General features: G+C 39.5%; 2 protein-coding genes across 7 annotated transcripts; both read right to left on the bottom strand.

Moving 5' to 3' along the window:
* Window positions 1–999: 999 nt before the first annotated feature.
* Window positions 1,000–9,333, bottom strand: LOC131347215 (E3 ubiquitin/ISG15 ligase TRIM25-like). 3 transcript variants are annotated; one of them, XM_058381176.1, is made up of 7 exons: window positions 8,670–9,333; window positions 8,273–8,368; window positions 7,915–8,148; window positions 7,609–7,768; window positions 7,387–7,446; window positions 5,596–5,654; window positions 5,130–5,242 (listed from the first exon to the last, which is right to left on the bottom strand). In XM_058381176.1, the coding sequence occupies exons 1-6, from the start codon at window positions 9,285–9,287 to the stop codon at window positions 5,629–5,631; spliced, it is 1,194 nt and encodes a 397-aa protein (XP_058237159.1). In that variant the 5' UTR covers window positions 9,288–9,333; the 3' UTR covers window positions 5,130–5,242; window positions 5,596–5,628. The 3 variants fall into 3 exon arrangements, with proteins under 3 accessions (XP_058237157.1, XP_058237158.1, XP_058237159.1); XM_058381174.1 differs by lacking the exons at window positions 5,130–5,242; window positions 5,596–5,654 and adding an exon at window positions 1,000–2,728; XM_058381175.1 differs by having other exon boundaries at window positions 5,108–5,654.
* A 6,838-nt stretch (window positions 9,334–16,171) lies between these two features.
* LOC131346567 (tripartite motif-containing protein 16-like) lies at window positions 16,172–21,234 on the bottom strand. 4 transcript variants are annotated; one of them, XM_058380053.1, is made up of 6 exons: window positions 20,739–21,234; window positions 20,378–20,439; window positions 20,014–20,327; window positions 19,781–19,863; window positions 19,495–19,550; window positions 16,172–18,130 (listed from the first exon to the last, which is right to left on the bottom strand). In XM_058380053.1, the coding sequence occupies exons 3-6, from the start codon at window positions 20,210–20,212 to the stop codon at window positions 18,046–18,048; spliced, it is 423 nt and encodes a 140-aa protein (XP_058236036.1). In that variant the 5' UTR covers window positions 20,213–20,327; window positions 20,378–20,439; window positions 20,739–21,234; the 3' UTR covers window positions 16,172–18,045. The 4 variants fall into 4 exon arrangements, 2 of the variants coding, with proteins under 2 accessions (XP_058236036.1, XP_058236037.1); XM_058380054.1 differs by lacking the exons at window positions 19,495–19,550; window positions 19,781–19,863; window positions 20,378–20,439; window positions 20,739–21,234 and having other exon boundaries at window positions 16,177–17,700; window positions 17,793–17,822; window positions 17,971–18,130; window positions 20,014–20,321; XR_009203637.1 differs by lacking the exons at window positions 20,378–20,439; window positions 20,739–21,234 and having other exon boundaries at window positions 16,176–17,700; window positions 17,793–18,130; window positions 19,495–20,321.
* Between the last annotated feature and the right edge of the window lie 534 nt (window positions 21,235–21,768).

Genomic DNA, 21,768 nt, shown 5'->3' with positions numbered 1-21,768 from the left:
TCTAGTTTTATGTTAATCAGGTTACTAAAACAAATTTTCTGATTGTTAAAACATTTTCGTTTGGTTTGGGGAATAGGCACAGTCACAATTTTATGAACCCTGAGTGACGACTCATTGCAGCTAGCAGACGGTCGGATTAACCTGCTTGTCTGCTCCCTGGCCCTGGCCCTGGATTGTCACCGATTAACTAGATCTGCTCTAAGACTATGTGCTATGCTGCAAGAAATGAGAGCAGCACCCTCCCGAGTGGGATGGACACCGTCCTGTCCTAACAGGCCAGCCTTGCCCTCAAAAGAGCTCCAATTGTCTATGAAGCCCAGATTGTTTTCGGAGCACCACCTGGACATCCAGCAGTTCAGCGACCATAACCTGCTGTAAGCTACATCGCCATGCCGCATTGGGATGGGGCCAGAGCATACTACAACTACCAGTTCTGACTGGTCACAAAAATCTGGAGTATATAAAAGCAGCCAAGAGACTCAACCAAAGACAAGCACAATGGGCACTTTTCTTCACCCAATTCCAGTTCACTGTAACCTATTGACCAGGCCTCAAGAACAGCAAAGCCGAAGCCAAGACCTGGAACCATCTTACCATTTCCAGGGATTGTCACCCCTCATCATGGAGGAGATTTGCCTGGCTCAGCAGGAGGAAGAATCACCCCACTGAGTGTCTCCCAGCACACCAGTAAGTCCCTACTGCCTTCCACCAATAAGCTATAGGTTCACACCTCACATAGCTCGGGACACCCGGGCATCCAGATGTCTGTACAACTCCCTAAGAAGTGAATGGGCAGGTAGAGAGCTTCAACCAGGAGCTAGGCCAATACCTCTGCCCCCCCTGTAGCCGAGAGCAACATAAATGGAGTGAGTTTGTCCTGTGGGCCAAGTACGCCCAAAATTCACTAACATGGACAATGTCTGACCTCACGCTGTTCCAGTGCGTTCTGGGTTACCAACTATCTTTATTTACCTGGTCAGACAAAACCTGTGGTCTCAGCAGTGGATTAGTGGTACCAGCAGAGCAGAGAAGTATGGGAGAGCACTGCAGAGAGCTGTGAACTGACAATGCAAACTGGCCGACTACAGGAGATGCCCACACCCTCAATACCAGCGAGGACAAAAACATGCAAACTCCATCTCAAACTACCCTGCTGAAAATTAAGCCCCCGTTTAAGAATTTAATTTGATTTTATTGATTAAAATAAACAGTTGGATAAGTGATAACTAATATGTGATAACCGCATTTTTATGAGATAAGTCAATCATGTGTTGTGCAATTTGCAAGATGCTTATTGTTGGTCAGCAGCACTTTTACGAAAATTAAAACCAAATGGTATAATTTAGCCTAGTGAAATAACAAATACAGTACAAGAAATTGTTTTACTGGATCAGTCAAACAGTCTTTATTATTTTGATTAGACACTAGTAGCACACCTTGTATTTATGGTACACAGCTTTATCCTACATGTCTGCTGTCTTTAACACAGTTATTGTCCCATGAGAATCAGAGAGCACACAGTTTATAAGTTCCACAAAGATTTTGTGTTTATTTGGAGGACAGTTTGAAACTTTTCAATGGAGGTGTAATTTCCAAGCCTTAATTAAACATACATTATTTATAACCAAAGTAATCAGCATAAAGATAACTACATAAACTATACACTTTCCCACCATAAGTAAAAATGTCCTGCACAACAATCCATATGCATGTTTCAGATAATCCACTGCACTTATTAAAAATAATACGTGATCAACCCAGCCCAATATAACTACACTTTACCTCCACATTACCTACACTACCTACACCTGAAACTAAAGTATTTCAAATATAATATTTAGTATGCATAAAATAGTGTGCAGTAGCGCTGTTTGACCAGCAGATGTCAGAAGAATAAAGCAACAATTGCCAGAAATGGAAATTAATCCTTCGTATTCAGTATTGTAGACCATAGCATCCTTAATAATTGTGCTAATAATTCTGATTTGCTTCATTATTCACTTTATTCTTTATATTACACTTTAATTTACACACAGCAGAGGTAAAGAAAGTGTTCACCTTTTTTATTGTTTTATTGTGTATAACAGTGAAGCTGATGAACCAAGTTAAAACCCAGTGTTTTAATATTTACTGTTTAAATGTTAAAGTTTCATCACATTTGAGGAGCAATGAGAAGAAGAGCAGTGATTTTATACCTACTGTTATTTTGGGTCACACAACCTCACAGTTGTACGTACTGCAACCCTAAACCCAGCGTATAGAGGCTGAGTGAATGTGGTTTGGACACTGTGGATGAGCCTCATCTTGTCAGAGACACTGTAGAAGGACAGACTTCCTGCACTGTGATCCACATACACTCCTATTCTGGAGGATGATGGAACTTTGAGCTCAGTTTCCATGTCGTTGTGATAGAAAGAGAGAGAGAGAGGAGAACAGTACAGACTCCAGGACTGACTGTTTTGTCCAAACACACACTCTTTACCCTCTCCTTTCCTCCTGATCTCTTTATATGAGACTGATATGTACACAACTCCAACACCACTCCACTCCACCTCCCAGTAACAGCGTCCACACACTCTCTCCTTACACAACACCTGATAACAGGAGTCAAATATATCTGGATGGTCAGAGGACGACTTTTCCAAACTCCATGTCACCACTCTGTTCTTCTTAGACAGTTGGAGATGATTATGTGCTGTGTTTGGATCCAGAGTCATATAACAGAAATCTAGAATAAAAGAGCAAAACAAAACAGAAAAATGTGATCATGTCAGTATATGTTTGGTGTGTGTTTGTGTGTGTGATATCCTGTATCTCATCACACTCTGGCCTGGGCTGACTGTGGCCCTTGGCTGAGTGTGAGTCAACATTTGTTTATGACCTCATCTTATTACTGTGATATCTTTTGTTTTGTCCCAGAAATTCTTTTTATTCTGTTTTGAGAACATGTGCTGAATGCAGACACTCAGTGACAGTTCTGTCTTCCGTATCTTAGATAACTGAAAGTGAGCATGTCAACCACCATGTTTGTTATTGCTGATGTCTTTTGTTTACATATAGATAATACTGAAGATTACACCCTTCTTCTGTATAAATATTCCTTGTTCATCTCATTAAATGATTTAAAGAGTTCTGCTATTCAATCACTGACTCTGCGTGGTTCTTTAGCATCTCTTTAGCATATCTTCCCTTTATTAAGGTCAGGAGGCAGTGGCAGAAGCGGTTTCTTGGGGGCTCGTCCGGATATAGTCAGGTCGAGCAGGATGTAAAAGGAAAACTCTTCTTTCTTTCTGCCTTCGTGTGGTTATATATACAATTTGGGATAGGGAGCTCGAGAAAACTAAAAATAAAAGGCCTCCTTTTTCAAAACCTAACAGAAAAGTTGTTTTATCTTGTCCTGCTGCAATACTTCCCACTCCCACAGCCCAGACACCGACACCTTATACTCCACCCATTCTGAAGAGAGACAGAGATAGACAGGCTGAGAAACAGGAGAAATCTGAATCTGTAGTCATTAGAGACAAGACAAGACTCAGCCTCATTCTACTAAAAAAATGCCACAGCTCCCTTTGTGCAGAACTCATTCCACATTTCTCCTCTGAGCATGAGTATGTACTTTTGTATGTCGTATGTACTTTTGTATGTGGATAAGAGCATCTGCCAAATGCCAGAAATGTAAATGTAAATGAGTAAAATCAAATCTATTTGTGATTCTCTTTCTCCCTGTTCCCACCCTAGTAGATTTGTTGACGCTTTGAAGAATCGTACACATTATGCCCAGGTCTGGACTTTCGTTGCATTTTACCTAACACTCTTGATAATGATGTAACAGAGGATATATTACATGAAAATATTGCTAACCTGAATCCAGTTTATGATAAACCCAGGGAACGCAATTGATACGCTGAGTTGCTAATTACGAGTGGAGTGAGCCAGATCATTTACAACAGTTTTATACACAGCTCCACATGTTTCTCACGGAGCAAGCACAGAGCCAACAAGACATATCTCATGCGGCAAATGCTAAGCAAGCTTGTAATGAGACTCCCAGTGCTTTCATTGCTCGTTTTAAAGGAGAATGGGAAGGAAGCTCTCATCTCCCAGTGACATTGCAGTATCCCTCGCTCTTTATTAATACCTGTCTTAATAATATGCATAGTTAGACAGCACAACTGATCAGAGTGGCCTTGCAAAGTTTACAAACTATGACAGTAGCTGCATTTGCAACCAGAGTTAGAGAACTCAAATCAGCTGGTGCTTTTGATAACACTCCCAAGTCAGTTAAACATATGTTGGCCTGAGCCTCTAAAGGCAAATCTTACCAGAATATTCAGACTCAACATATGACCGCACAATATCATTCAGGCTATGAAGCCATCCTTTGTGACACAAAAAATCTCAATATCCTTCCCATAACAGCCCAAAATAGCCCAGCTGTCCTGTTCAACCACCTCGTGCACTCTTGTTCGGAGGAACAGGTCCCTGATGGCTGGTCACAACATCTATTGGAGGGTGGGGCACACATATTTGTAGATGGCTCGTGCCCTAAACCCAATGATAATACCACCTTAAGTGGGTATTCAGTCTGTTCTTTGCCTCACATTGGACACAAAGCTTGTACACTCTATTGTACACTCTATTCCTTTTCTTTCAGCTCAAGCAGCTGAACTTATTGCTTTAACAAGGGCATGTTGACTGTTTAAAGATCAAGTTGTGACTATTTATACTGACTCGCGATATGCTTCAGGTGTAACTCATGATTTTGGTATGCACATGGTTTCAAAGCTGCAAATAGTAAACCCATTTCACATGTGTGGCAGTATACATAGGGGCTGGGCTTAAATAACCCAACAATCTTTCTCCCTAAAATTAAATTTGGGCTGCTAACTAAGATAACTATCTATGCCACCCCTGGGGCCTATTACTGGGGACTTACCCTTCACTTCACAAGACACACAGATTTAGTTATGGCTGAGTCAGGTGTCAGACCAGAGTTGACAACACAATAAACTTTTATTCAGATAGCAAATAAAATCAGTTCACATGAAGCAACTAAAAAAATTTACATTTTTACCTCTCCAGAATTGGGTGCTGGTCTCTCTAAGCCAGAGAACACCAAACTCATGTGCACCCCAACACCACAACACATACATAACACTACTGTCAGCACTGCAGCTCTCAGATACACCACCACCAACACGCAGAAAGGCACACACTCTTACTATCGCTGGCTGCCCCAAATCTGAAGGGAAATATAGCACATTTAAGGTTTCAGACATGCACACTCAACATTCACTATCAAACAAAAAAACAGAAAGATTTTCAATTATCAGTAAGACATGTACCATTACCAAAAATTAAATAAAAATAAGAAAAAGAGAAACCAGTAGCAAACTGATTAATAATAATAAAAAATAAGAAACCAGGAAAAGCTGAGTTAAATGCACTCATCAGAAAAATAAAACAAATCACAGCACTGCTTAAGGAAAATACAAAAGAAAAAGAATTTCAAACAACAAAACGTAATGGTGATGTCTTGTGTGAGAACTGAACACACCTACATGCACCACTTCTGGCTACAATTTAATGTTTTACCTTCGATTATAAAACACCAAATAGCATTATTGGTCAGTCCAGTTCCACAATCTTGTGAACTAAAACAGAAGATGAGAATTAAATCACACCCAATGCGCAGATCCAACGACAAATCCGCTAAATTCTGCTGTGCCGATAGCCTGGTCCAGTTGGACAACCACACCAACCAATATTGCGGTGTCCGGATGCAACTCTCTCAGATGGTCATATGAACCCAGAAGCCCGAAATATGCTGAAACCTTGCTTAGAAAACTGTTAACTGGGTAGCTAGAAAACACACTGGCAAATTAAAAGTTAATTAAGCTATTTAAAAAAATATTTATTAAAGATTAATGACCTACCTGGTAGGTCAGCTATCTCAGTTTAACCCACACAAGGATGCCCTTTAGCAACGACCATTACAAGCATCCCGCCCGGCTCCTCAGTCCACACTAAAAATAAAGCAGTCTCAAGTAAACCCTGCATAACAAATAATCCGCCATACGAATGTAACGAACAACTCTTACCTCACAGGCATTCACACGGCACTCCAGAAATAAGGCCATGCTAGGTAGGGGTGCTTCCCAATGTCATTTATGCCACTTTTATTCCCTCGGAACGCGAGCCCAATTAGCAAAAGTAAGTAGCAAAATGGGCTGCCAAAGAGGGCAAGTCCGCATCTTTTGTATACAAAACAACCACAGTATTTTCTCTGTTTACACACATTTTGACTCCAATAGATAGACATATCTTTTCTACAAACACAGGCTACAAAACAAGATATTTTGTTTTGGTCTTCTGAGAACTGTTTGCCCTCAGATAAGGACGGACTGATTCACTGTCCTCAGGGCCGCACTGCACTCCACTGTTCTGTCTTACCATTCCTCGAGTGCCATTTTCATGGTAGAAAATAAGAGGAAGAGGGGTGATTAGAAACATCAACAAACAATTTTGCATTTTTAATGTCACATGGCCAAACTGCTACTTGATGCATGTATGATTTGTGCTAGAGCCAGTGTTCAGGGTAAAAGAGCCAAACATGATGTGCTACCCCCTCCAGAAGCACCGTTTTACAAATGAACTTTACACACATTCCACCTGTGAGAAACCTAAAATATCTTTTGGTTATTGTTGATAAGTTCTCAAAATGGGTTGAAGCTCTTCCCTGTGCAAAGGAGAATGTAAACACTGTTCTTAAAATTTTGGCAAAAGAAATAATACCTAGGTATGGTATTCTACAATCAATTGTACTGTTATCACTGTACACCTTTTATGTCCAAAGTGACCCAGAAGCTTAACATTGACTGGAATTTTCATATGCCATACCATCCCCAAAGTTCTGGGATAGTAGGAAGAACGAATAGAACTCCTGCCTTCAGTTCTTTGTGAAATTCATATGACACCACATCTAAAATCCCAACTATCTCCTTTCGAGATAATTATGGGCAGGGTGAAACGGTGCCTTGTTCCAGTGACAACTAAGAAAGGAGAGAAACTGCAATCAAGCAGCCTTTAGGGGGCCTCATCTCATCTCATCTTTTAACATACACACATAGAAACATATGTATTAGCTTTCATAAATGTCTGATAATCTGACTTGGTCTAGAACTGATAACAGTCCTAGACACTGGTTTGGTAGACTATTTGGTCATTCTAGAACTTGCTCACACTCTGATCCTGAAAGGCTAACTCAGCCATTGCTTAGAAAATAAGTGGAAAAAAATGTTGATTATAATTTTAGCTAGAATTAGAATTTTAATTTGAGTAAACCTGAAAATTCTGTGTGTGTGCCTGTGTGTGTTTTAGACATACATTTCAGAAAATCTTCTTTGCTCTTTGGCTCTGAGACTGAAATCTTCTGAACTGCTGCAGCTGTGGAGGCAAAAATGTAAAAGATGGAAACAGTTTAAAGTAAAACAGTGAATTTGTTCATTTTAAATAAGTGTTTTTAGTCAAAAGTGTTATCTTTTCTGTGTGAATATTGCCTGAACTAATAAAGACTTCCATTACAGTGTTAGGAACAGCTCCTCTTACCATGTGGAGGGATTTTGTTGAATTCCTCCTCGCAGAAATCCTTGAATCGCTTTTTCAGATCTGAGAGAGAATTCCTCATTCTATCAAATAAGAGATGTTGATGGACAGTGATGCTGGGTGAATCCTCATGATCAGAAGAGACACAGAGAGACCGGAAACCCTACAGAGAGTGAAGGAGAAAGTTGAGGAAGGAGAGATTAATTGCTGATCTTAGAAGAAGACAAACTGTGGGTGAAAGAAGCTGCAAGAAGCATATTGCTATTGTTTGCTGAACAGTAATTAGGCATCGCTACATCAAGTGTTTACCTGGAAGAAATGCATGCGATCGTGTGTGTGTAAAAGCTGCTCCAGCTCAGTGACTCTCCTCTTAAGATCAGTGATCTCCAGCTCCAGTTGCTTCAGGAGTTGTTCAGCTCGATTCAGTTCAGCCTTCTCCTGAGCTCTGATCAGCTCTATCACTTCAGAGCGCTTTTTCTCCATGGAGCTAATCATCTCACTGAAGATCCCCTCACTGTCCTCAACTGCTGTCTGAGCACGAGACTGTTAAGAATCACACACACACACACACAGAGAGAGAGATCCCTCTCTTACTGTTACTCTGGATATCTGGTTGTTCATGTTGTGTGTGTTTCTAGGAGCAGCTCAGTCTCTGCTCACTGCTCACCTTAATCTTGTCCACAGCCTGTTTCAGCTCCTGCACCTTCTTCTGCTTCTCCTGGATTCTCTGCTGGGATTTCATCTTCTCATCCTTCAGCTCACTCTGAACATAAATCACTTATTTTCAGCTGGATACGAGGTGTGAGTGAATCTTAATGGCAGCTAAATGGTTAAAGTTCACAAGCTTGTGTGGAACTGTTTAAGTTGTTAAACTGGTGTTCAACTGCTCTAAAGTTCACTAACTGCTCGGACGTGATTATGACTAATGCAGGGTGAGGAGGACAAATTTATTTAACATGCTGAAATGTAATACACCATTCCAAAATCTGATAACTGAAGAAACTGATTCTAGTTAAGAAATACAATTCAGATTAATTCATTCTGAAAAGATTTCTAGTTCTCACCTGTTTCTCAGTTCTCTCTGCTGATAGTAATACAGCATCATGCCCTTTGTGATTATCCAACATGCACAAAGAACAAATACACATTTGGTCAGTACGACAGTAGATCCTGAGAACTTCATCATGTTGAGAGCAAATCTTCTCTAGGAGTCTTGAAGAGGCTTCAATTAAGGTGTGATTTTTTAAACCAGGAAGTTCAAGATGAGGTTTAAGATGAGTTTCACAAAAGGAGGTAAGACAAATCAGACAGGATTTGATGGCTTTGTATTTTCTCCCGGTGCAGTAATCACACTCCACATCAATCACAGCACTCACATCTCTAGGTCCAGTGTAACAGTGAGCAGGAGAAGCACCTTGGACTTCAGTCTTCTTCAGTTTCTCCACCACGTCAACCAGCATATTGTTTCTGCATAAAACTGGCCTCAGAGTGAAAGTGTCTCTGCACTGAGGACAGCTGTAGACGCCCTTCTCATCCTCCTGATCCCAGCAGTCATTAATACACACCATACAGAAACTGTGACCACAGCGAGTAGTTACTGGATCCTTCAGGAGATCCAGACACACTGAACAGCTGAACTGATCCACTGAAAAGTGATCTACTGAAATACGAGCCTCTGCCATTTTCCTGCTCTCACACACTGACAGAGACACACACACACATTCGGAGATCAGTTTCGTTTACTCTAAAATCCGTGGGCGTGGCTTTCTTTTTCTTTGTCTGTGTGTGTAAGACAGTGTGTGTGTGTGTGTGTGTGTGTGAGAGAGAGAGAGAGAGAGAGAGAGACCTTACCCTAATAAAAAGGCTTTGTCGTTAAAGTCTCAGTCAGCATGGTTAACAACATTTATCACTTTTCCCTCAGTGACATAAAAACACTACATTTTCAAGTGGAAAATATTGCTGAATTGAAGAATAACATTGACAGAATGGGAAATTAATCCTTCATCTTCAGGACTGTAGACTACAGCGTCCTTAATAATTGTGCTAATAGTTCACTTTACACACACAGATGAAAAGCTATCTGCCCTTTTCTGCATACATGAGCTCACAGACATCCCTATATCACATTAGGAATTTTAAGATCATATACTGAAATCATGGAATTGGTTTGTGTCTATTATTAAACTTGCTATTAAACTGTTTTGCTGCAGATCATATATGACAAAATACAAAGTGGTAAAAACAACTATTTTAGTTTTTGAAACTGTATTTGGGTTTGTAAATGTTTCATTTCACACCTTAAAATTGCTACAACTTTACAGTCATAAAGTAAGAATCATGTGTCTTGCAACTGTTCATACTCTAATACTGCTTCTTCCTAAACTTTCAGTCAGGCAACCTTTCAATAAAGTAACACAAGCATGATCTGATTTGAGAATGTGTAAATGTAATGTTTGCCTGAATGCATGGATCACATCATTAAAGACACCAATTTGTTATAGTGTAGAAAAAAATGCTACACTTGGTGTATTCTCTTGTATGCATGAATAAAGTGAGGGGAAATAGGATTTTTCAATCTCTCAATTTTTGTCATTTAATAAACCTCATTGTATGTATTCATGAGCATGTTTAAACTATTTCCTTTCCCATAGAAAACCATTACAAATAAAACAAAGTGTGGCTAAAAACACCATTATATTCACATACTTACGTTATAATATATTTTGTTACTGACTCTTTACCTGTTGTCAGTGATTAGTCACTTTTTAAGGACATTAGGCTAGAGTTAGACTAAAGTAAGTTTTTGCTGTTCTGTAAAAATTGCAATAGAGAATGGTAAAATTTAACTGGTATCTAAAATTCTGGTGTAGAACCATCCATATTTCTAATAGGAATAATCACTATTGTTAAATATAATTACGCATATATATAAATTAAAAAAATCAATATAAAAAATTCAAAAATTCAATATAAAAAATGAAAATATATATATAAATATATACAAATAATGAATGAAGAATGTAAAGACATACATTCAGTATGAAGATATATTTCATTTATTGTGAAAAATCTTTTGCATGTCCTACCTGGCACCTCCTGGTGATCATCTGCTGCGGTGAGTGTTTATCGGAGGAAGTTTCACACTTCCAGAGGAACTATTTTGTTTAGCTTGGCCTTGATTAGTATTCTCAATTTTTGTGCCCAGCATTTGGCTCAGGATGAAGCGGCAACCTCCAAATTCCCAATGATCCCCCCAAAATCCCAAAGTGTACATAAATGTAGAAAAAGCTATTCATCTCTCTTTGTTACATACTGCTGACATCTGCATCAATCTTCATAGTCCAGCTGTCCTGTGTCGTGTCTCTGTGCTTGGTGTCCATGTTTTCTTCTGTTGGCACGGCACTCCTCTACACACATATGCAAGTGAGCATTGTGTAGGCATACATAGGCATTTTCCCTAAACAAACTAATATTTAAAACACAGCAGCATGCAGCAAGTTTCACCTAGAATTATCATCAGCAGTTGTTTTTGTCTTAGAACAACTAATATTTAAAAGCAAACGTGTATTCATTCCTTATTAGGCCTTAATTGATTTGTTCCTAAATTCTATCCTTCTAGTGTAAATGCTGTATAAAATCCTACATTCTTTCATCCTGTTAAACTCCTCACCTTTCTGAAGAACAGTTTTTTCTCTTCAGTCCTGTTCTTCATTACCTCGAGTTTAGGTTCAGCCATTTGTCCCATCTGCCTTTTCCGGTCTTTGATCAGTTCATCCAGCTGGCTTTTGATGCTGAGCAGAGCAACCTCGTTCTGTACTGTGTTCTGCTCGTGCCTTTAACTATATCTTAGATGTGGATTTCCTACAGGGGCAGAACAGAATCTCTTTTAATTGTTTTGTAAAGTGTAAAACAAATGTAATTGTCAGCATGAGCCTCACCTGCTCCTGGACGGTCTTGTTTTGTTTCTTCTCTTTCCTCAGACATTTGAGTTTTGTTGATCATATAGCCTTTGCATTTCCTCTTTTAACATGATCTCAAGGTTCTGGAGCTTATGCATTCTGCTAATCCTGTTAAAACATTGTGAGGTAGAACTACTCACTTAGACCACATGTAAACTACTTTACTGAAAATGGTGTATACAAAATGCAAAACAACCCTTATAATATATTTGTTCTTTTATATTGTTCAAAAATGTTGGGGCACATAGCATATTAAAACAATGCTTAATTATGTTATAATTACAATACTTTAGAGTCAACATTTTCCTACATTCTGTGCACTGAAAATTAAGAGATACCTCTTCTAGGCCCTCACCTGAGTACTGACACAAATAGTGGCGAGTGGGCATTTACAGTATAGCACACTCACACTCACATACACTCTCTGCAAAGTATCATCAGTTTAACTGCATACCAAGCCATTGTCATTTTGCTGTATTATTTCCCGTGTATGATCTGATTTGCCTAACCAAATAATCCTAGGTTTTCCCTGGCTAAGAGACCATAATCCATAAATTTCCTGGTCCAAGAAAGAAGTCAATCACAGGTCTCTGCCAACTTCATTGTCTCAAATGGGTATAGGTTCTAGACATGCCCTGTCACACTATCATGGTGGAAAGTCCAAACACCACCAGGAAGTGGACCTGAGGAAAGCATACAACCTGGTTGTATGCAAGAGGGGGATGAGTGGAAAACTGAGTTTATAACTCACATGGCCACTATGAATACCTGATCATGCCCAATGGACTTACTAATGTGCTGGCCGTCTTTACGTCCAGGCGTACGTAAATGAAATCTTCAGAGACTTCCTGAACCAGTGCATCATATCAACTCCAAAAGTATTCTGATATATTCCTTATATGAAATACATATCTTCCAAATACACCAAATATTACAAAGACTACACAGTCTGTTAATAAAAGGTGAGAAATGTGAATTTCACAGGCACTTAATGTCATTCCTGACATACTTCATCAGTTGAGAGGGGGTACAGCAAATATGGAAGCCAGCAAAGTAAGCGTTGTGACCGATTGGCCCACATCAACATTAAGGAACTGCAATGTTTCCTGAGCTTTGCAAACTTCAATTGCCTCTTTATCGGAGGATACAGCACAGTGGCTGCTCCTCTCACAGCTCTGCTCAAAGGCAAACCCAAGATGCTTCGCTGGTCCGATGCCACCCAACTAGCAATTAATAAGCTCAAGGAAAGATTTACCACAGGCCCCATTGTATGTCAACCTTACCCCAGTCTACGCTTCATCGTCCAAGCATCATGCAGTGGAATAGGTGCTGTTCTGTCCCGGGAAAGCTCCACCCCTGTGCCTTCTTTTCGAGGAAGCTAACCCCAGCAGAGCCCAACTATGACATTGGGAACCGGGAGTTACTGTCTATAAAATATGCGTTGAAGGAATGGAGACATTGCCAGGAAGGAGCACAACACCTGTTTCAAGTACTAACTGGCCACAAAAATCTGGAGTATATAAAAGGGGCCAAGAGAACCCCAGACAAGCGCGTTATTCTTCACCCATTTCCAGTTCACTGTCACTTCTTAACCAGGCTCCAAAAATAGCTAAGCCGATGCCATGACCCCGTGCATGTGGAACCCAACCATCTTACCATCTCCAGTGATCATCACCCCCATTCAGTGGGACATCACGGAGGAGATTCACCACCAGGCTCAGCAGGAGGAAGAACCACCCCCCAAGTGCCCCTTAGCATGCCAGTACATCCCTACTGCCCTCCACCAACGAGTTATAAAATGGGTTCAAACCTCACCCAGATTGGGACACCCAGGCATCAAAAGACTGTACAACTCCTTATGAATGCCTACTGGTGGCCCTCACTAACAGCTGGCATCAAAAACTATGCGAACGACTGCACTATTTGCCTGCAACATTTGTGCCCAGATTTGCTCCTGGAGCTTCTCCCAGTACCACAAGGCCAATGGTCACATATCTCAGTCGATTTTGTCACCAATCTCCCCAAATCCCAAAGCTTCACTGCAATCCTTGTGTGGTAAAGGCTTACCTATGCCACTGCACTGTTTGAATATGTGTTCTGAAACTATGGCATCCCTGAGGACATTGTATCAAAACAGACTGGGACATCTTCAAAGAAGCACCAACTTACAACAACCACACAGACATAGAGAAATACTGAGGCTGTTACTGCTTACATCTTATGTCACACAAAAAAAATGTGACTATTCAGGATAATCAGAAACCATGGCTGACAGGAGAAGTGCACAAGCTTCTGTGGACATGAGACACAGCTTTTAGAGTCGGTGACACTGCAGGCCTAGCAACAGCAAGAGCCAACTTGTCCCGTGGAATCAGGGAAGCAAAACAACAATACAGCAATAAAATATCTGGACATTTCAGCAACACTAGAGACACACAGAGTTTCTGGCAAGGCATCCAAACTCTTAACCTATACTCAAACTATAAACCCCTACCACGGACCTGTGACAGTGACATATCTCTGCTTAACAGCCTCAACGAATTCTTTGGCTGATTTGAGACCCACATAACAACACACAGGCACAGAAGATCCCACCGTTCCCACACTAGCAGGCTGTGTCTGACCCCAGTCAGCATGAAAAAGACCATCCTGAGGATCAACCCATGCAAGGGAGCTGGACCAGACAACATACAGTACCTGATCGGGTGCTAAAGAATTGTGCTGATGAACTCAAGAATGTACTTTAACATCACGCTGAATCAAGTAGTCATCCCCAAGTGTTTCAAGGCCACCACAATAATTACAGTCCCAAAGAAGCCACAACCATCCAGCCACAACGACTACTGGCCTGTTGTTCTAACCCCCATCATTATGAAGTGCTTTGAGCAACTGGTCATGCAGCACATAAAATTCATTCTTCCTCCCTCCCACAACCTGTTCTAGTTTGCATATAGAACAGGTCCAGGGAAGATGCCATCTCAGCCACCCTTCATCCAGCCCTTACACACCTGGACTCCAAAGACTTCTATGTGCAAATGTTTTTTCTGGATTTTAGCTCAGCCTTTGACACAATCATCCCCCAGCAGCTAATAAACAAACTAAGACACCTGGGACTCAACTCCCCACTCTGTAACTGGGTGCTGAACATCTTATCAGAGAGACAACAAAATGTACAGATCGGCAGAAAAACATCTAAGACCATCATGCTAAACACAGAGTCGCCACAAGGATGCATATTCTTTAAGATTATTACTCCTTGTGTAGTAATAAAACAAAAAATAAAAACAAACAATAAAAAATAAATAAAACCAAAAAATCCAGCTATTTTGTCAGACTCAGCAGTGAACAGACTGTCATACAGCAACGGAAAAGTAGCTAATAGCACATAACCTCAGTTTAAAAAGCATACACAGTCCAACGCAAATAAATCAAGTAGAAAAGATGATAACAAGACAGTTTCTTGCTTTGGAGGACTACATTTTTAGCCCCAGGGGAAAGATGGTGGGTTTTATAGCAGTGCTAACTTTGTTAAAAGGTCTAAGCAATCATGCATGCGCAAACGTGAATGTGTTGGTATCATGGAGATGGCTATAAAGAAATAACAATAATAATAATAATAATAATAATAATAATAATAATAATAATAATAATAATAATAATAATAATAATAATAATAATTCCCCATCTTTATTGAGAACATCAACAAAGGAGCACCCTCTGGGAAAGCAGCTTTATTTATTTTAATACAAGAAGTATATTAAATGTCAGTCATTATTATCGTTGGTGAAGAAGATTTTAAATGATTTTGAATTTGGATGAACTTACCTTAATAGCTCAGGTAGCAATTGCGGAGCTCATTGTGACCACTGAACCAGAATTTGTACAGAATTTAGTGTTGCATTGCTGTGGTCTATATTTTAATAAAGTGGTTATCTTGAACCATTAGAGCGTTATCAGAAGTGCCCATTTCTATAAGCCGATTGTTTTTCTAAATTTACTGATGTCACTCACAAATGACTCGATTCTTTTTGATTCTTGTCTGTTCTTATAAAATGCACCACAAAAAATGCTTTTTTACGCCTACTTTCATTACAGCATCAGTCAATGAAAGACAAGAACCAACATAGTGCAGTTTTTGTTATTATATTAGCAAGATAATTTGTCAAATGTGGATCTTGCGCTTGAGAGCCAATAGAGTTGGCTCTGCATCAAGAGATTGTTTCATTTAGCATTTATATCATCCAGTGCAGCTTCACGTGTAATTGAGTCAGTGCTATTAAGTGGACACCAATTTCCCACTTACCATAAACAAACATTTCGTGCAGAATAATGATTCTAATATCATTAACAATAAGAGAAACTAATTTAAACAGATTTTATTGATTAAAATAAACAAGTCTTATGGTATCAGTTGGATAAGTGATAACTGACAGCATTTTGAGTTTTTGAAGCTTTATTTGGGTTTGGAAATTTTGCATTTTAAAATTGCTACAAATTTACAGTCATAAAATATCAAAGACAGAATTGACATTTTTTCTATAAATGTCAATTAATTATGTCAATTTAATTAAAACAGCACTTTTTCCTTTAAGAACAATGCCTCTGAAATTATCCAAATTTTTATATAAGATTTGTGATGATTTAATTCATACAGTTAATTCACTTTAATTTACACACAGCAGAGGTAAAGAAAGTGTTTTTAATTTACCTTTTTAATTGTTTTATTGTGTACAAAAGTGTAGCTGATGAACCCAGTGTTTTAATATTTACTGTTTAAATGTTGAAGTTTCATCACATTTGAGGATCAATGAGAAAAAGAGCAGGAATTTTATATCTACTGTAACATCTCTCACATTGTACTGTAACAAATCTCACAGTTCCTTCATAAACCCAAAACCCAGTGTAGAGGCTGAGTGAATGTGGTTTGGACACTGTTGATGAGTCTCATCGTGTCAGAGACACTGTAGAAGGACAGACATCCTGCACTGTGATTCATATACACTCCTATTCTGGAGGATGATGGAACTCAGTTTCCATGTCATTGTGATAGAAAGAGAGAAGGGAAGAAGAACAATACAGACTCCAGGATTTACCAGGTCTTACCAGAGTTCTTACCAGGTCATGAAAATATGATCATATAACCCCAATATTATCATCCCTGCACTGGCTACCTGTAAAACTTAGAATTGACTATAAATTAGCACTGACGTTCAAGGCTCTAAAATGGTTTAGCTCCCATGTATCTAGCCAGTCTTCTAACACGTTACAATCCACCACGCTCTTTAAGACCACAAAATTCCAGACATCTAGTAGTTCCCAGAATATCAAAGTCCACAAAAGGGGGTAGAGCATTTTCATATTTAGCTCCTAAACTTTGGAATAGCCTTCCTGACAGTGTTCGGGGCTCAGACACAGTCTCCCAGTTTAAAGACTTATCTCTTTAGCCTGGCATACATTTAACACATCCCATAATCTTGTGCTCCAGTACATCTGATTAAATGCACATTATCATCTAGTACTGCTAATATTATGAACAGCAGCTATGCTAATGCTGTTCCATTGGGGTATTCAAAGCAGCACTGTGGACAGCAACCTCCTTATTGATTTACATAACATTCTACACATGCTGTATCTGCATCACACAATTGTCACCCAAATGAGGATGGGTTCCCTTTTGAGTCTGGTTCCTCTCAAGGTTTCTTCCTCATACCATCTAAGGGAGTTTTTCCTTGCCACAGTCGCCTCAGTCACCTCAGGCTTGCTCACTTGGGATAACATCTAGGACTGTTTGTCTGTTTGTCTGTTTATGTTTGTTGTTTTCTTATGTTGTTTCTCATGTAAAGCTGCTTTGAGACAATGCTCTTTGTTAAAAGTGCTATACAAATAAATTGAATTGAAAAAATTGAATTGAATTTCCATTTCCTTTCCTCCTGATCTCTTTATATGAGACTGAGACAGACACACTCCACTCCACCTCCCAGCAACAGCTTCCACACAAACTCTACACAACACCTGGCTACAGGAGTCAAATACATCTGGATGATCAGAGTACAGCTTTTCCTAACTCCATCTCACCACTCTGCCAGATGGAGGTAATGATATGCTGTGTTTGGATCCAGAGTCAGATAACAGAAATCTAATATAAAAGAGAAAAACAAAACAGAAAAATGTGATTATGTTAATATTTGTTTGGTGTGTGTGTGTGTGTGTGTGTGTGTTTTGACATACGTTTCAGAAAATCTTCCCTGCTCTTAGGCTCTGAAAGACAAAAATGAATCATCTTCTGTAAAAGATGGAAACAGTTTAAAGTGAATGTTTTAGTTATTTCTGTGTATCTTGTGAATATATCCTGAGCCAATAAAGACTTCCATCATGGTGTTTCTCCAGCAGGAACAGCTCCTCGTACCATGTGGATGGACTTTGTTGAATTCCTCCTCGCAGAATTCCTTGAATTGCTTTTTCAGATCTGAGAGAGAATTCCTCACTCCATCAAATGAGAGATGCTGATGGACAGTGATGCTGGGTGAATCCTCATGATCAGAAGAGACACAGAGAGACTGGAAACTCTACAGAGAGAGAAGGAGAAAGTTAAGGAACGAGAGATGAATTGATGATTTCAGAAGACAACACTGGATGAAAGAAACCGCAAGAAGCTCGCAAGAAGATACTCTGGCAGGAGGGGCAATTGCCTCGATGGTTAATTGTTTGGTGATTTATCCGATCAACAGCACTCGGTAGCGTATAAAAAAACGGAAGCATGTATGCCACCTGGGATACGTCACTTGTAGTACACCGCTGTGTGGTTAACACGCTGTTGTCATTGTCGTAGGAACCGAACGTGGATACCTGAGGCAGTAAGGTAAAAGCAATGCTAGTTTCGTACAAGTATGTATTTTCAGTTATAAGACGTTAATTCTAAACACAATGCTTAATGTATGTTTTAGAGACTGTGATTTCTGAGTGTGCTTTCACTTTCGATTGCTACTTCCAGCTTTAACCTTCACTTATGGGGTCATTGTCATTATTTTATGAACCGGATATGGACGTCAGAGCAGGTATGGGATGTGTATGTGGCTAAATGCTTGTTAACAGTTTGCAGTCACAATGGGTCATGTGTTTCTGAAGCACTGGCTTATATTTTAGAACTCTATGGATTTCTTTTTTTTTATGTTTTAGTCATGAGAGCCTAATGCAGCTGCCAGGTTGGGATTTTCAATTTTCCTGCTTAAATTCGCTACGGAAATCTTCCTTTTAATATATTTGACGATTGGTATGTAAGTTTTTTTAATATGGTTGTATATTTGGGATTGGGCGGTCGAATTCAATGAGGTAACACTAATAGTTTAATTTCTTATAGGTTTTCCATGAAGGCCTGTAATTGTATTCTAGTCTGCTCTGGCCGTGCTGATCTGTTTCCAGTATGGGGTTTCAGCTATCTTTTTAGTTTACTTGTGTATATTCTTTTTGTATTTGTGTTCAATTTTGTTCAGGTTTGGTTGAACATATTTTGATTTATTTAATTGTTTTCAAGGTTTGAAATCTTTGGTTTTGTATTTATTTTGTGGGGGTTTTTTTTGTTTGATGCTCGGGGTCCTTGTGGATGATTCGAGTTGGCTTATTAGTTTGTTTGTTTTTTTTCTTTATGTTGATTATTACTGTTACCTTGTATTTGCTTTAGGTTTTTGTTCTTGTTTGGTTAACTGAGCCTGAGAAACCCAGCTAAATGTTAATTCATTGTTCTATCTGTTGATGTGTATATTCTTTGTCTTGGCAGGGTCTGGGCACTTGGGGTAGAGACTGGTCCTCCCTTGGTGGTGGTTTCCTCACCGTGTGTTGCGCTTTTCATCCTTACGAGTCTTTGTGTGTGTGTGTGTGTGTGTGTGTGCGTGTGTGTGCAAGGAAGGTATGTTTGCAGAGAGGTTAGTCTGACCCTCTGCCTCTGTTGTTGGCTCCAGTTCCCTGCTTTGACTGTTGACCCTTTGTGGTCTAAGGAAGAAACAAATGCAACTGTATTTATTTAAATGCTGCTTTTATTAAAGAATTGTCAACAAACCTATTTTTGAATGGTGGCCAATGTCTCTGACCAATATCAGTGATTCGAACCTGTGCATGTTAAATCCTTGTGTGAAATTCCCAGGGAGGCATAGTCTAATAGTGTGAAAGCTAGTTTTCTGATAAATCTTCTCAGAATAATGTGCTAGAATAACTTTCCCAACCTGTGCCCTGCAATGGGTTGGCACTCCGTCCAGGGTGTATCCTGCCTTGATGCCCGATGATGTCTGAGATAGGCACTGGCTCCCTGTGACCCGAGTATAGATCAGATAAGCGGTACAAACAATGAAATGAAATGAAGAAAACTTTCCCTACCCCTTTTCCTTTCCCTTGCTCCTGCCACAATACTATTGTTTGCTGAACAGTAATTAGGACTTGTCGCTACATCAAGTGTTACCTGGAGGAAATGCATGTGATCCTATGTGTGAAAGCTGCTCCAGCTCAGTAACTCTCTTCTTAAGATCAGTGATCTCCAGCTCCAGTTGCTTCAGGAGTTGTTCAACTCGATTCAGTTCAGCCTTCCCCTGAGCTCTGATCAGCTCTATCACTTCAGAGCGCTTTTTCTCCATGGAGCTAATCATCTCAGTAAAGATCATCTCTCTGTCCTCAACTGCTGTCTGAGCACGAGACTGTTAAGAAGCATACACACACTTTCCTTTCTTACTGTGACTGGTTGTTCATGTTGTGTGTGTTTCTAGGAGCAGCTCAGTCTCTGCTCACTGCTCACCTTAATCTTTAACACAGTCCGTTTCAGCTCCTGCACCTTCTTCTGCTTCTCCTGGATTCTCTGCTGGGATTTCATCTTCTCACCCTTCAGCTCATTCTGAACACAAATAATATACATTTGGTTTAAAAGGATGTGAGTGAATCTTAATGGCAGCTAAATGGTTAAAGTTCACAAGCTTGTGTGGAATTGTTTAAGTTGTTAAACTGGTGTTCAACTGCTCTAAAGTTCACTAACTGCTCGGACGTGATTATGACTAATGCAGGGTGAGGAGGACAAATTTATTTAACATGCTGAAATGTGATCCACCATTCTAAAATCTGATAACTGAAGAATCTGATTCTAGTTAAGAAATACAATTCAGAGGAATTAAATCTAAAAAGATTTTTAGTTCTCACCTGTTTCTCTGTTCTCTCTGCTGATAGTGATACATTTGGTCAGTACGACAGTAGATCCTGAGAACTTCATCGTGTTGAGAGCAAATCTCTTGGAGTCTTGAAGAGGCTTCAATTAAGGTGTGATTTTTTAAAGCAGAAAATTCAAGATGAGGTTCAAGATGAGTTTCACATAAGGAGGTCAGACACATCAGACAGGATTTGATGCCTTTTTTCCCAGTGGAGTAATCACACTCTACATCAATTTTCTCAGCCAGCATGTTGTTTCTGCATAAAACTGGCCTCAGAGTGAAAGTGTCTCTGCACTGAGGACAGCTCTAGACGCCCTTCTCATCCTCCTGATCCCAGCAGCCATTGATACACACCATACAGAAACTGTGACCACAGGAGATAGCCACCGGATCCTTCAGGAGATTCAGACACACTGGACAGCTGATCTGCTGAAAAGTGATCTACTGATATGCGAGCCTCTGCCATTTTCCTGCTCTCACACACTGACAGAGACACACACAATCTGAGAGTAGTTTTGTTTACTCTGAAATCAGTGGGTGTGACATTCTTTTTCTGTGTCTGTGTGTGGAAGACAGAGAGAGAGAGAGCACTCTGAACCTTACCCTAATAAAAAGGCTCTGTTGTTAAAGTCTCAGTCAACATGGTTAAAAACATTTATCACTTTTCCCACAGTGACAAAAAAAAACTATATTTTTAAGTGGAAAATATTGCTGTATTGTTTTGGTTTTACATATGTTATGGGGTAAGGATCTCACAGAAAGACAATATAAAAGAAATATATTATTATTATTATTATTATTATTATTATTACTGTTATTGTTATTGTTGTTTGATTTTCTATGTTCAAAACCAGGCTGTAATATTTATTACTTAAACTATCCAACCCCTATCAACAATTAATTAATAAAAATGTAAAATGAATTTGTGAAATATTAGAGAATGAAACTCAATTTCAGATTATTTTGAACCTGTTCATTTTGTACAAAAAAATTCTGTAGTAAACCTTAAGAGGAAAAATCAA

Source organism: Hemibagrus wyckioides, linkage group LG26 (genome assembly GCF_019097595.1).
Source record: "Hemibagrus wyckioides isolate EC202008001 linkage group LG26, SWU_Hwy_1.0, whole genome shotgun sequence".
NCBI lineage: Eukaryota > Metazoa > Chordata > Actinopteri > Siluriformes > Bagridae > Hemibagrus > Hemibagrus wyckioides.
The sequence above is the reverse complement of the archived record's forward strand: the minus strand, read 5'-3'. Positions and strand labels throughout refer to the sequence as shown.

Excerpts from the sequence above, each read along its gene's own strand:
- LOC131346567 (XM_058380053.1), bottom strand. The coding sequence starts at position 20,212 with ATGATCTTTACTGAGATGATTAGCTCCATGGAGAAAAAGCGCTCTGAA. Across the intron at positions 19,864-20,013 it reads ATCACATGCATTTCCTCCAG|GGAGCCAGTGCCTATCTCAG; the intron begins GTAACACTTGAT and ends CTCGGGTCACAG. Across the intron at positions 18,131-19,494 it reads GCCAACAACAGAGGCAGAGG|AGTTTCCAGTCTCTCTGTGT; the intron begins GTCAGACTAACC and ends CTCTCTCTGTAG.
- LOC131347215 (XM_058381174.1), bottom strand. The coding sequence starts at position 9,287 with ATGGCAGAGGCTCGTATTTCAGTAGATCACTTTTCAGTGGATCAGTTC. Across the intron at positions 8,369-8,669 it reads CAGAGAGAACTGAGAAACAG|AGTGAGCTGAAGGATGAGAA; the intron begins GTGAGAACTAGA and ends ATTTATGTTCAG. Across the intron at positions 7,769-7,914 it reads ATCGCATGCATTTCTTCCAG|GGTTTCCGGTCTCTCTGTGT; the intron begins GTAAACACTTGA and ends CACTCTCTGTAG.